The 14577-nt window shown below is 48.2% G+C and overlaps 1 protein-coding gene across 9 annotated transcripts in view; it reads right to left on the bottom strand.

Moving 5' to 3' along the window:
* RANGAP1 (Ran GTPase activating protein 1) overlaps window positions 1-14577 on the bottom strand; it is a 228733-nt gene that overhangs the window by 8552 nt on the left and 205604 nt on the right. For all 9 annotated transcript variants that reach the window (XM_069099449.1, XM_069099455.1, XM_069099456.1 and 6 more), the window contains 7 exons: window positions 11984-12111; window positions 9749-9808; window positions 3307-3486; window positions 1562-1696; window positions 849-1007; window positions 375-488; window positions 102-201 (listed from right to left, as the gene is read on the bottom strand). In XM_069099449.1, the coding sequence (XP_068955550.1) occupies window positions 102-201; window positions 375-488; window positions 849-1007; window positions 1562-1696; window positions 3307-3486; window positions 9749-9808; window positions 11984-12111 (876 nt within the window). The remainder of the gene's footprint in view (window positions 1-101; window positions 202-374; window positions 489-848; window positions 1008-1561; window positions 1697-3306; window positions 3487-9748; window positions 9809-11983; window positions 12112-14577) is intronic.

Here is a 14577-nt window from a genome sequence, read left to right as displayed (position 1 = left end):
AAGGGCTAGAGCTCCAAGGCCACAAGCCCCAGGGGTGTTGCAGGGGAGGATGACCTCAAGGCTGAGCATGTCCCCAAATTCTACCAGGCCCACCCCCATACCGTTGAGATCCAATTTTTCCAGTTCTGATTTGTCTTCGACGGCCTCTGCAATCGCCAGCGCAGCATCTCGTTTGATTTCACAGAAGGACAAGTTCAGCTCCTGAGGCCATATGAGGAGGGTGTCAAACATTTATGCTTCCCATCAGGTCAAGGGGATTTCCCCTGAATCAGACCAAATTTCTGTCTCCCCTGCCCCAGGTCTGACCCCCTGGCAGTGTGTCCAGTGGCCCCCTGAGAAAACCAAGTAGGGATGCACCCACAAAGCAGGCCCACCTTCAGTCTGTGCAGCCCCTCCTTCACAGCTTCAGCGATGGCCACAGCCCCTCGGGAACGGACCAGACAGTCCCCAAAATTGATCACCTCCACCTGCCTCAGGATCTTCAAGGTCTGCAGACCAGAGATGAGACACAGTGTGGGTGCAAAGGGAAGCAGAGGCCACCAGTCCCTGACCCAAGGCCCACCAAAGGCTGGCAGGAGCCTCTGATCAGCCCTACCCAGCTACTCAATGACCCTGGTCAAACTGAAAACTCTGGGCCACTATTTCCTCCTCTGTCAAGATCTGTCAAGGGTAACTGGTCTTCTTCACCCTCGGACCTCACATGGCACTTTGGTTTGCAACCCTATCTTAGCCCAGGCTGGCCTCTAGTTCCAAGAGGGCAAGAGGCATTCATGACCTCCCACAGCGCCTCCCAGGTGCTGCTGCATCACAGGAAAGCCCCAGAATAGCCTGGCCACCATCAGGCTCACCTCAGCCATGGCCACCGCCCCCTTCTCCGTGAAAGTGTTGTCGTTCAAGTTGATGACTCTCAGCAGGGAGTTGCCAGCGAAGGCCTGGGCAAGTGCTGTGACCCCAGGGTGGTTGATCCCATTCTGAGGCATGTGGATTTCCTCTAGGGTCCCAATGATCTGTGTGAGAGGCAAGGAAAGGAAAGATGGGGAGGGCCCTCTAGTGCAGGGGTAAACTGACAAAGTGGAAAGAGAATCTTGTAGGTGCTGACATGCGGAGGATCTTCCTGGAGCTACCAAAGTCAGTGCACGGCCAGGAACCTGGCTTTGGGCCAGGAGTTGGGTAGCCTCTCTCCCTGATGGCCAGAGCCCTACCTCACCACCTCTACCACCACTTTCCAGCCTTGGTCCTGGCAGCACCATCAGGGCTTCTGGGAAGGGCATGACCACCACCTGCTCTCTGGTTCTCCTCCCAGGTACCTCCAAGGCCGGGCTCACAGCAGGCAATGTAATAAATGTTTCTGACTCACTTAGTAAAATGGGCACAGGGCAACCTAAAGGCAGGTGTGAGTGGCTCGTCTTCCATCCCACCTGGTGGATAACTGTATCCTCCCCGAGGTCTGGGAACCCAGGGCCTGGGTGCAAGCCAGGCCCTTCAGTTTTCTGATCATTCAAATGACTTAGAGGACCAGGATGTGGGGGCTAGCCTGAGCCTCTATGCAGGAATCACTCACCCCAAACGCTTCAGCCAAGGCCGTGGCACCATCATTCTCCAAGCGGTTTCTGCCAGCCACGAACACCTTCAGGGCCAGCGGCTTGCCCAGGGCACTGGATTTCCGGTGGCATTCAGTCAGAGCTGCTGCTAAGATCTAGAAGAGAAATACGGTGTCCTGGGGCCTCCCCCCTTTGCCAGCCTGGGAGAGAGGTCTGACAGGGCCTTCCTACCTCACTTATCTTTACCTGGGACTGAGGAAAGAGCAGCCCCAGATAGAAAGTCAGGGGACTTCAGGTCACATTCTGATTCTGCACTTGCTGTGTCCCTCTGAGCAAGTCTCTTACTCTCTGGGCCTCAGTTTCCTCATTTGTAAAATGAGGCAGTTGGACTGTTTTCTGAGGTCTTTTCACCTCTTGCCTAGATCACTCCAACAGCCTCTAATTGGTTTCCAAGCCCAAAGTCTTTGCCCACTCCCATTCATCCTTCATTTCTGGCTACGCCATGCCCCTCTCTAATAAGGAGATCAAATATGGAATCTTCTGTGAGGCCGCCTCCCTCCCCATCCCCTCTCTGCTTTCTTATACTCTTTAACCCTACCATCTACACTCTGCTTGCTATTCCTCTACCTCTCCCATCTCTGGGACTTTGCCCTGGCTGTGCCCTCTGCCTGGAACATTCTCCCATTTCACCCCACTCCTAGTTTCCAGGCTTTCCTCCAGATTTGGCTCAAACCCTGCCCTGGCAAGAGGCCTTCCCAGGTTCCCCCTGCTAGTGCTTTCTTCTCTCAGACTACCTTCCATCTAGTATACGTGCTGACTCCCCCTCCGTTATTTACATGCTGCTGCCAGCATCACACAAAAAATAAGCATTAGGGACTCTATTTTGTCCTTTACTCACCATTTTGTGAAAGTTTCAAACTCCATGTAAGTCCCTTATTTTGGAGACCACACAAGTGTGCCTCCTGTCCCCACTGTGACTCAAGTACAATAACACCCCTCAGGCCCTCACCCAAAATGTGTCCCAGATCCCTGTGCCACCAAGAAATGGGAAGCCTTCATTCCTCTGTCCTATTTTTCACTCCCTTCAAACTGTGAATGAACTGGGAGAAACCAAGCTTCTGGGTCCTTAGCTACCAAGAGCCTTGATCCTTGTTTATCTTGCAAACCATGTACACTGCCAGACCCATCACTGTCTGGATGTAACCACTCAGTTTCTTTATTCCACCATAATCCCTCCCCACCCCCCACCCACCATTAGACTATGAGCTCCTTGAGAGCAGTGACCCTGTTTCATCCTTTTCTTGTATCCTCAATACCAGGCATACAGTTAGGGTTTAATAAATGCTTGCTGACAGAAGGATTTTCTAAAACTCTGTGCTCAACATACCCTTTAGAATCTCTTCCCAGTTGCCCCTCACCCTTACCTCCCACCCATGGACACCCCTGCTCTTTCCCAAATGAAGCTTATAAAGAGTACAACCTAGACTTATTGCACCCCCAGCACAGCCCCCCAGAGGGGACAGAGAGCCAGTCAAAGAGGGGCTAGCTCAGTGAGCCGGCCGCACCCAGGCCCGGAGAGCTTCTGGCCTCTCCCACCCAATGGCAGCCTTCCAGGCACAACCAATGCACTGCCCTGGTTAGAACCCTGGGCTCCCCTGAAATCACCTGAGCACAGACAGGACTGCCCGATGTAGACAGAGAACACACAGAGCACTTCTCTGCTCTTCCCAGGTCTGTGCACCTGTGGGAGGGAGCCATCACCTACCTTGCCACCACCGATGCCCATACCACAGTTGTTAAGCTTCAATTCCTGCAGTGTGAAACAAGCCGAGCTCTTGAGCAGGGCCTCAAAACCCCGCACGCCATCAGGCCCAAAGGCATTGTCACTCAGGTCCAGTTCCACCAACTGTGCACCAGCTGTGATGAGGGCCTCCCCCAGGGAGATCTATAGAACACACGAGGGATCAGGAGAGAATGGCCCACGTTTCTGCTAAAAAGTCTCAGGGGTGGGGTGGAGGTGGTAAAAGGGGATCCCACCACCCTAAGAGTCCTTGGCTCAGTGCCATGCCCCTCCCCACTACTGCACAAGCCGACTTGACCCACAGGACATCCCCAGCTGCCCTCTTTCCAGTGCCATGCACACCCCAAAATGCAAAAATTTCCTGGGATCAAGAGAACCCATGATGCAGGAGAGTGGGGGGACTGAGGGAATGCAGCAGGACAACAGGCATCTGGGCTTGGAATAAAGCTCAATTCTATCCCCTGACCCCAGGCTCCTCGGAGTGCGGCAGTGACAGCAGCAGCCCAACAGTGCACTGTACTGTGCTAGGCCAGAGAACTGAGGACTAGAGGGAATGGGACAGGATACATGGATTAGAGGTCTAAAGGAAAGAACCCAGCACCCAAATGGGATCTGTTCTAACCTCCCAGAAGTCACTTGGGACAGAGTTCTAGGCTGGTGAACCATTAATTGTCCAGTACAGGAGGAGGTTGAGACACTTTGAGATCCAGCCCCCAAGGAAACCGCCATCAGAGGAGATGGAGTCAGAAAGTGAGCAATCAGGAAAAGTAAAGGGAAAAAAAGAATGAAATTACCAAAGATCTCAGGAAGAAAAAAATTCAAAAGATCTTGACCATAAGCAGATAAATCAAGAGGGAAAACGTTAACAGGCCTCCAAATTTAGTAAATGAGTTCTGGTTTCATAAATACTGCAAAAGAAAGGAAAAAGATTCAGCACCAGATGAGGCAAAGGATTTTGTTCCTGAGTGGTTGGAAAGAAAAATGAGAAATGTGAGAGCAGAATTTACAGGAGAAGTAATTGGCAGAACAGAAATACTTACATCTACACTAGAAAGTCTCATCAAAGAAACAAGAGAGGACAACTGACTGGGAATAAAAATACATAGGAGTAAAGGATAATCTGGAAGAAGAGAAGTAGAAAGCAGTAACATTAAAAGAAAACGTGCCCTCCATGCAAGCAAAACACACTGATCTGAAGACAGGATGCACAGAGACATCCTAAGGATTATAGGACTCCCAGAAGAACATAACAAATAAAAAAAACCCTAAACACTTTATAAGGTAAGAAATAAAACATAAAACTGCCCAGAACTTCTGGACACAAAAAACCAAGTTACCAATCAAAATAATCCATAGATTTCTTATAGAAAAGAAGGCAAAAGCTTCAGACTCCAAGGCACACAGTGGTTAAATTTAACAATGCAATTGAGAAACAACATACTTTGCAAGCAACCAGGAGAAAGACTTTCAGATAAAAAGCAAAGGAAACTAAAATAACACAAGATTATTTGGCACCCATCAGAAAATGCAGGAAGTAATGGAAGTGTGTTCTGAAGCATAACAAGAGTTCAGCATGCAACCCAAAGTGATCTAGCCTACAAAACCGAGTTCAATCATGAATGAAAAGAAGACAGCTGCTCAACAATAAAAAAGCATTCAAAACATTCTTAGAAAAAAATAGGTATGAAGAGAGTATTTGCTTTTCACACACCCCAGGCAACAGAAAGGCAGCAGCCAAGGACAGTAACAGCAACAAAGTGACAGCAGAAAGACTGTGCATGCCAGGAGACAGAGGTGAAGGCAGAAGGCAGGTGGAGAAGCAGGTCTGAAGCACCTGGAAGTACCCCACCTAGAGGTGACTTAGTGTTTTATGTCGGACTAAACTACAGAATGGGAGGGGGAGAGGGAAGTGGGTGATGTGTGCTGGTCAAGCCCAGGGTCAGAATGAGGGAAAGGAGAACCTGCAGGGCAGTGAGTGAGAAGGCAGGGAGAGGAAACTACTGATGAATGTTCTTATAAGTGAAGAGATTCATTCTGTGAAGGAAAATGGGAAGCTTGTGTTGGGTGTTTTCTGTGGGGAGCTGGTGCTTAGAGAGATCACTAATCTTGCTTTGGGAAGAGAGAGCTACAGAGGGCAAATGAGGCCTGGGAGAAGGATGGCATGGACCCAGGGAGACTCTGAGTCAATTTAGGAAAGAAGGTGAACATGGGGAAAGCAAAGGACAGTAGAACATAGCATAATCGGGAAGTAAATGGGAAGTGGGGTCTACCATGGGGTAGTCCTATCACCTGCAGAAAGGATGAGCAGGAAGCTCCACAAAGCAGTGGTAGAAACTGTACTGGAATGGGTATCTCAGAAGTTTTGATTTGATGAGGAACAGAGAAAACAGAAAGCATTTAAATAACTAGAAGGGCGGTGAACCAAAGAATGAGGGTCTAAAGCAGACAGAGAGGGAGGATGGTTAGTAAAGAGAATGAGGGAGAGAAATCCTCTCCAGAAAAGGGTATAAAAAATAAAAATTTAAAAACTAATAAGGGGGCGGCCAGGTAGCACAGCGAGTAAGAGCACCGGCTCCAGTGTTGAGAAGACCTGGAGATCGAATCCCGGGCTCAGACAGAAACACCTGGCCGTGTAACCTTGAGCAAGTTACTTAACCCCAATTGCTTAGGGGCGGCCAGGTGGCTCAGCGAGTATAAGAGCACCGGCTCCAGTGACAGGATGACCTGGATCAAATCCAGGCTCAGATACTCAGCACCACACCCAGAAATAATAACTGGCCGTGTAACCTTGAGCAAATTACTTAACCCCAATTGCTTTAAAAAAAAAAAAAAAACTAATAAGACAAATTTGAAAGGGAAGAGAGGAAGGGAAATTCTACTTGAGAAAGGGGAAGAATTAATTAACCAGATGAAAACAGGAAAGAAAAAGGAACAAATAACCAAAATTATAAAAGAGAAAGGGTGACAAATAGGAGGGAAGAGGCTCAGAGATGAGGGGAAAAGAACCAGTGGGAAGAGTTCTATGAACTACTACAAAGGGCATGAGCAGAACCAGAACATCTACACAGAAATGGCAACATTGTAGTGATGACTAACTGTGAAAGGCTTAGCTTCTCTGACCAACATGATGACTCAGACAATACTGAAGGACCCATGATAAAAAATGCAATCCACCTATGGAGAGAGAAGTGATGGTCTCTAAGAGCAGGTGGAAGCCTACTGGTTTTTACTTCATTTTTCTTGTATTTTTTTCCTGGTCAGGGAGGGGATTGTGGTTAATACAGAATATGTTGTTTTTTAACTTTTTTTTGGGAGGGGGGAGGGCAGGGCAATTGGGGTTAAGTGACTTGCCCAAGATCACACAACTATTAAGTGTTAAGGGTCTGAGGCCGAATTTGCACTCAGGTCCTACTGACTCCGGGGCCAGTGCTCTATTCACTGCATCACCTAGTCGCCCCTAGAATGTGTTTTGTATGACTCCACATGTGTAACAGATATCAGATTACTTACCTTCTAAATGGGGCGGGGCCTGAGGAAGGGAGAGAATTTGAAACTCAAAAAAACAAAAACAATCTTTTAAGGAAAAGAAAAAGAACCAGTGGGAACAGAGTCACCTTAAAAAAGATTAAGCTAAAGTAACTGGAGGGAGCGAGTACTATGTTTACAGTGGAAGAGGGGGGAAATATCTGCTCTTAGAGACAAATGGAGGAAAATATAAACCAAGCACTTGTAACTTTAAATGTAAATGGATTAACTAACTGATTAAAATGAAAAAAGTGACAGATTGGCTGTGAAAACAAAATCCCACAATCTGTTGCCTATAAGAAACTCATCTGAGAAACAAAGACATACAAAGAATAAAACTGAGTGGTTAGAAAAAAATTTACTCTCCATCAAATGAATCCAAAAAAGGAGAAACTGCAATCATGACATCCAACAAAGCAGAAATAAACATTCAAAAAATAAAACTACACATATAACCACAAAAAATAAACCAACATCAATATTATACTATTATATGCTCTGAACATAATAGACTTACTGTCATGAAAATACTATCATAAAGAAATTATGAATGCAGAGGAGCATGGAAAGACTTACATGAATAGATACCAAGTGAAATGAGCAGAACCAGGAAAACAATCTACACAATGACAACAATGTAACTGAAAGAACAGTAAGTTATAACTGAAACTGAATGCTGTGAGATTATAATGACTGAGTTTGGACAGAAGCTAGGGGAGAAGAGAGTATTCGGATTAAGACGCTGCTCGGTCACTGAATTTGGCAGCAAAAGGATGTTTTGGAGAAGCGTATCTGCCAAGTGTGAAGGCCAGTCTTCGAAGAGCTGAGAAGTGAGGTGGCAGCAGAGTGGACGGTACAGGATTCTGCCCGGGAGTCTGGCAGTGAAAGGGAGGCAGAAGTGAGGAAGGGGAGCATGAAGGGATGGGAGGAGGTTTAAGAAAAGGGTTTTAAGGATGACTGAGACCTGAGCATTCCTGCAGGAAAGGGCTAGCGGAAAGGGTCATACCAAATATGAAAGAGACATGGGAAGTCACTGATGGGACAAGCTCTGGGAGAAAAACAAAACAAGGCTCAGCCCAGGGTACTCATTGGTACAGGCTTGTCTCTGGAAGGAGGAAAGCTTGGGGACCAGGGAGAGGTGGCAGGGAAAGTGGGGCTTTGCCAACGGTAACATCACGACCAGAGGTTGTGTGAAGGCAACCAGGGACACTGATGGCTGGCAGGTCAAAGACACCTGTTGTTCAAGAGCCATTCCTAGAGAGGTGTACATTAAAGCTACTCAGAGACCCCAGCTCACACTCATTAGACTGGTGAAGATGAAACAGAATGATAAATGATGGAGGGCTAGAGGGGACAAAAGGCATACTAGGATGTGTGTGCACAGCTATTCAAGAAAGTAATTTGGAACTATGTCTTAAAAGTCACTACATTTGGGGCAGCCAGGTAGCACAGCGAGTAAGAGCACCGGCGCCAGTGTCGGGATGACCTGGGTATCGAATCCGGGCTCAGACACTTAGCACCCACCCAGAAACACCTGGCCGTGTAACCTTGAGCAAGTTACTTAACCCCAATTGCTTAAAAAAAAAAAGTCACTACATTTGACTTGGGTCTATTGGTCTATAATACAAAGAGGTCAAGAGGAAAAGGACCCATATGGAAAAAGATATTTACAGATATTTATATTCATAGCAGCCCTTTTTGTTACAGTAAAGAACTGAAAGCTAAAGGGATGTCTATCAATAGGGGAATGGCTGAACAAACTACAGCGTAACAATGTAATGAAACCAGACTATCATGTGGTTTCAGAGAAACTGGGCAGATCTATATGATTTGATGCAGAGTGAAATAGCAGGAGAATAATTTATACAGTAACAACCATGAAGAAAAATGACTTTAAAAGGTCTGATGATTCCAATCAATGCATCAAGGACCCAAGATGAGAACAAGACCCACTATGCTAGATGCAGCCTGACTATGCAATAAGGGTCTTTCATAAGCTATAAAATTTAAGAGTTTCAATATAAAGCTTAAAAGAGTACTAAGATTTTTGGGATACCCTACACTTGTAACAAGGGTTTGTCCTTTTGTGTTGTTCAGCTGTATGGGAAAAAGTGAAAAAGAAAGAAAATATATACTAAATGAAAAAAAAAATACAACAAACCCCCCAAAGGCCTGTTACCCCCAGCAGCACTCCCTCCAGCTTGGGTGGGGCCTGATCCCTTAAAGCTAAATCAGTTGGAGAAGCCTCATTACACAGAATCAAGCATCACAGGCAGCTATGACCAACCTTTCCAGCGTAATATTGTTCCAGGATTCCTACCTACATCCCTGATTCGAGTGCTCTTCATTAACTACATTCCCTCTTGGCATCCCAACTGCCTTCAGGCCTCCCCCACCCCAAGTCACTCCCATTCATCCTGCTCTAGCCCCACCCCCAGGTCTCATGGTCCTTGGCCTGGACCTTTCCTTAGTTCCCACCTTACAGCCCTACAACTCCCTCCTCTGCCTCTTTCCCCTCAGACTGTAAGCCCCTGGAGAAGAGTATCTGCCCAGTCTTGCACACAGTGGGGGCTTAGTAAATGTTTAGCCAATTGTCTGCTAACTTGGGAATTTAGATAATGTCCGACTCTCCCTTTCAGACTCATTGGTCAGAGATGGATTCTGAGGGCAAGCCTACCCTGTCTTCTCTTCCCAGCCCTTGGCACCCACTGCCAATCCCCCAGGCGGTCATATTGCTTGCTCCCCTTTCACTTTGGTCCAGCCCAGCAACCAGAGAGGCTGGCCTGCCCACCTGACCGCCCGAGGTATCTGTAATAGCTCAGAGAAGAGATGGCTTCCGAGCAGTGGAAGGTGATGGCAGCGGTGCTGGCCCTCAACTCACCAAGGCAGGGGGAATCTCCGACCTCAGCCTCCCAGTGAACATGTCGCTCCAGTGGCATCGCTTAGGAAGAGAGGAGGGAAAGAAACAAAGAAAAAAAGTTAAATCTGCTGGGGTGCTGTGGCCTCCTGCTCTCAGGTTAGGCTCACACTTGAGCCCTAACAGACACACAGAGTGTGTGGAGGCCCCTCCTGTGAGGGAGGAGGAGATCAGCCTTGAGCCTGCTGCTCCCCAGTCCTCAGGGGCAGCACAAACAGGGAGATGCAGCTTAGCCACTGGCACAGACATGAACAGGGAATGTGCAGTCGCCCAGAGGCACCTGGCTGGGGAGCCAATGGTGTGAGAGAGCCACAGAGGGGGCAGCCTCTCTGCATTCAGGTCCATGCCTGGACTATTTCGCGCCCACGTTCCAGCCTCCCATTTCACAAACCCACTGACAACACTGTCCAAATAGGCAGACACAAGATGGCGAGAGGGTCAGACGACCCCGAGCTTAGCCAAAAAAAAAGTTTAGAAGGGAGAACAAGGTGACAGTTGCTCCCTTCCTCCCCAACCCTAAGGAGGAAGACTAAAGGTAAGTACATAGCTACAGAGGGCAGAGTAAGAGCCAACCAGCCACCCCCTAGTGAGGCTCCCCTCCTGGAAGCCATGGCAGGGGAGTGACCCTACTCCAGCAAGGCTCACCCCCAACAATCTGAAGCTCTTTCCAGCTCAAGTGTTCAGCAGTTCCTATCAGGAATCTTTGGGCAAAATCCATATTTCCATGTGTCCTTTCCCTTTGTCTGGTGCCAAAGGAGAGAATCAGCTTCCAGGGCATCCAGCCATCCCACTGCCCATCTCAACTCCCTTCCCTAAACACCTCTCCTCTCTGCATGTCATCTTTCCTATTAGAATGCAAGCTTCCTAAAGATAAGACTCATTCTTTAACCTCTGTCTCTCCAGTGTCCAGCATAGGGCCAGCAGAAAGTAAGGGATTAAAAAAATGTTCTTTTATTCATTCATTAATTTCCTCATTCATTAAGACAGATAGGAACTGGACCTGCTATTTCACTGAAATCAGGAACTGGGAGGGGAGGATATGCCCTTTTCTAGAACACTGGCTTTAGGGCTCTAAGACCTAGCTGAAAAACTAAGGGGCCCAGCCCTTCACCTTACCAAAGGCCCTGGGAATGAAAGACCCCCAAATCCCATCAGGTGTAGGGGACAGAGGAGGAATGAGACCTGAGGTCCTCCCAATTCATTCCTGAGCCCAGGGAGCCTCCCCACAAGTCTCAGTTCTACAGTTCACTCCCTATGGGACTCTGGGCTAATCCCAGGGAGAATAATCTTTCTCTAAGGTCCCTTCCAGGGCCAAATCAGTTGTTCCTAAACATTTTCTCCCTTGAAACTGCTTACCCTTTCTTGGTCTTAGACTAATGCTGCCCTGAGAAAGAAGAGTCCATGGATGGGGGCAGGCACTCCCCATGGCAGTGTGGGAGGCTGTTATTGCTCAGGATTCCTTTCTTCCAGGGCCTACCTGGACTCTTGGGTGGGATCTATTTATTTCTAGAGGTCTATGCTCTTAGGCAGGCTGGAGTTAATAGTCCAGGCCAGTCCTTTTTTTGGAAGGACAAACCCAGTGAGTCCAGGCCACACAGGTGGAACAACGATCTTGTTATTTTGATGAGAACATCTCAAAGAACGAAACGTCCCAGGCCAGAAGTGAGCAAAACAACCCAGGGCCACAGCTGCCAATGTTTGCTTGGCCATGACCTCTTCAGGTAAAGCTGGGCACAGCTGGTCATCACCCTCTCAAGGTTCTCTCTGACACTTCACTGGGTCAGGGAGAGAAAGGCCTTTCTTTACAAGGCACCTGCAAAGGGTCTCTCCTTGACCCCACATCAGTCTCTCCTTCCCTGTTCCTCCACTGCTTAGAGCTGGCATTTGCTCCTGGCTCTGAATACAAAGGAGCAGCAGTGAGGAGAAGGGGGAAGGAAAGAGGAAGAATGTGAACCAAGTGCCTCTTCTGAGCCCAATGTAAGCACTGAGGGCATAAAAGACAATTGGGACAGCCCATTCCCAAAGAGTTCACGTTCTCACTGGGGAGACAACACAGGGCAGATGCCAAGACCCAGGAACATCCTGGGGACCCTGGCAGGTCAGATGACATTGCCCCAGGGGCTGGAAGGCCCAGCAGGAGGGCAAGGGGCAAGGCCCTGTTCAGCTCCAACCTTTCTAGGGGGCATCAAATACACTCACCTTAAGCTCTGATTTCTTCTCCAGGGCCTTGGCAATGACTTTGGCAGCCTCCACACCCACTGTGTTGCCTTCAAAACGCAGGGCCTCCAGCCCATCAAATGCCTCTATCTCTTTAATCACCTCTTGAGCTGAATGGACCCAAGAAAAGAGCCACATTGTTAGAGCATCTTCCACTCCAGGAGCCAGCAGGGGAACTGAGGCCTGTGCTCTGAGCATGAAGTCACTGGGAGGCCCACTGCCCACACTGAGGGGCTGAGTGGCCTTGGGCAAGTCAACTGAGCTCTGAGTGAGCTTGGTCCTAAGTGAAAGACAATGATCACTCTTTCACTACCCACCTCACTAGGGTGTGAGGGTGGGGGAAGAGAGTGCTTGGTGACCCTGGAAGCCCCACAGAAAACTCAAGCTGTCCTATTTCCTCTCCCTGAGGGGGTGCAGTCCTCAGGAATTAGCTACAGCAGCCCCAGTCAGAGTGTGAAGGGTCATTTGTCTGAGCCCAATGACAGAAAGCACTTTCTTCACCATCATTCTGGGAGGTCCATGTTCAAATACCACCATCCCCATTTAATAGATAATAAAACATTAAAATTTCAGTGGCTGTTCCATAAAGGTCATCAAATCTAGCATCCTCAACCTAAGCTGTGAATCCCCAGGGACTGTGGCCAGGGAAGCACTCACTCTGGGTCATATGCTGGGTACAAAATCAAAAGGAAACTCCTTCTGCTTTCCGTGACCTTACAGGTGATCATTGAGCATGGCCTAGCATGGAGCTCTCTTCACCCAAAGGGAAAAATGGGCCTGAAATAGACCCACTGTCTGTGTTTCTTACCCACAAATTAGATCATGATTCTGTGGAGAAGGGTAACATTGTACCCATTTTACAGATGAGGGAAGCAGTTCCATGCCTCGTTCCATAATTTGCTCCAGTCCAGAATTCAGATGGCTCTGATACCTGCTGTGGTATCAGAGCCCAGTTCTCTCTCCTTAAGGAAGAAGCACTGTCTAGAGACCAGAGGCAATGTCTGTCACCTGGAACCTTTCACTGTGTGCCCAGACACTACCCAAACCTGGATGCAGACCCCAGCACACAGCCAGGACCAAGCCAAACAGGTGCCCAAGAGGAGCCTGTGACAGGGGCACCAAAGAACATATGTCTTTTGAGGCTGCGGCCTCCCTTGAAGTCATGAGCTCCAAGAGATCCCTCTCCTTTGGTCTTAGATGCTTAGAATAAGCTGTGTTTTATTGGTCTGAAGACAACCTCAGAGAAGCTTCTGAGGCTCCTGGGGGACTGATGATTAGAGCTCCAAGGACTGCACACAACATTTCACCCAAACTAACTGTGTAACAACCCAGGAGATGTGAATTGCCCAAGGTCACAAAGAGGCTGCTAGTCAGACCCCAGTGCAAATAGCCTGCTCATCCACCCCCAGCCTAGCCAGGATTTGTCTTCTACTGCTTCTGCCCAGGGAAGGGGAGTAGACTAAGAGAGAAGCTGCTCTAGACCCATGATCTCATAAGGGTGGGGAGCTCCCAGGGTACAAATGCCACTCACTGATGTAGAGTGGCACCTCATTGGTAACTTAGCATCCCACTGACTCCAGGGCACTGAGAGGTTAGCTGATTCTCCACCAGGACGCGGCTATTAGGTGTCGAAGACTTGAGCATGACCAGTCCTCCAGTCCACAAACCACAGGGCCTCTCCCCAGCCCAATGCCACCTCCTTGACTGCACCCCTCCCTACAGTTCTCAAAACACAGTTCTATCCTTTGTGTATGGCCCCAGATTCAGCTGACTCACAGTTATGTCTACACTGGCAGCACTTGAAATCTCTGGAAGGCCCTGAACCAGCCCAATGATGGCTCAGCCATCTTTCTAGCTCCCAGGTCTCACAGAAAAGAATGATGGATGTTGTGTCTGAAAGCCTGGTTAAGAATCGAAGCCCTGCCCTGTACAGAACCTACATGACCCTGAACATGTCCTTTACCTCACTAAGGCTTGGTGGGGAGAAAGCCAACCAGGTGATTCCTGCTCAAAGAAGGATAATCATGCCTGTCTCTAGGACCACTGTGAGAAAATGCACTTGCTTGATGCTTGGAGTGCCCCCAAAATGAGCCAGTGGCATTAAGATATATGACCTCGGGCCTGGAAGCCTTCCAGAAGGCACTGTGCTTTAGGAGCCCCTGGAGACAGGGGACCTCGGGACAAATCCTGCTGCCCCTGGAAATCCTTCAAGCATTCTGGGCTGGGCTTCACTGAGATGACCCTGATGGTCTAGTCAGGCTCTAAATCTATAATCAAAGGAGCTGGTTCACACCCACCCCACCCCCCCTGTTTAATTTAATGTTTGTTTTTATTTTGAATTCCAAATTCTCTCCCTCCTTCCAGTCTTTCCTCGGCCCTTGAGAAGGCATGAATACTACACTCACTGTACATACAATGTCATGCAAAACACACTTTCATATTATCCCTTATTTTTAAAAACATCAATAAGGAAGCTGAGATAGCAATTTAGGGTCTTGAGATTAAGTGTCTGGTTTATATATGTATTATATATATATATATATATATATATATATATATATATATATATATATATA

Source organism: Petaurus breviceps, unplaced genomic scaffold (genome assembly GCF_028583685.1).
Source record: "Petaurus breviceps papuanus isolate PSGF00001 unplaced genomic scaffold, PetGlider_PUasm1.0 379, whole genome shotgun sequence".
NCBI classification, from domain to species: domain Eukaryota; kingdom Metazoa; phylum Chordata; class Mammalia; order Diprotodontia; family Petauridae; genus Petaurus; species Petaurus breviceps.
Note: the sequence above shows the minus strand (reverse complement) of the source record. Positions and strands in the feature narration are given on the sequence as shown.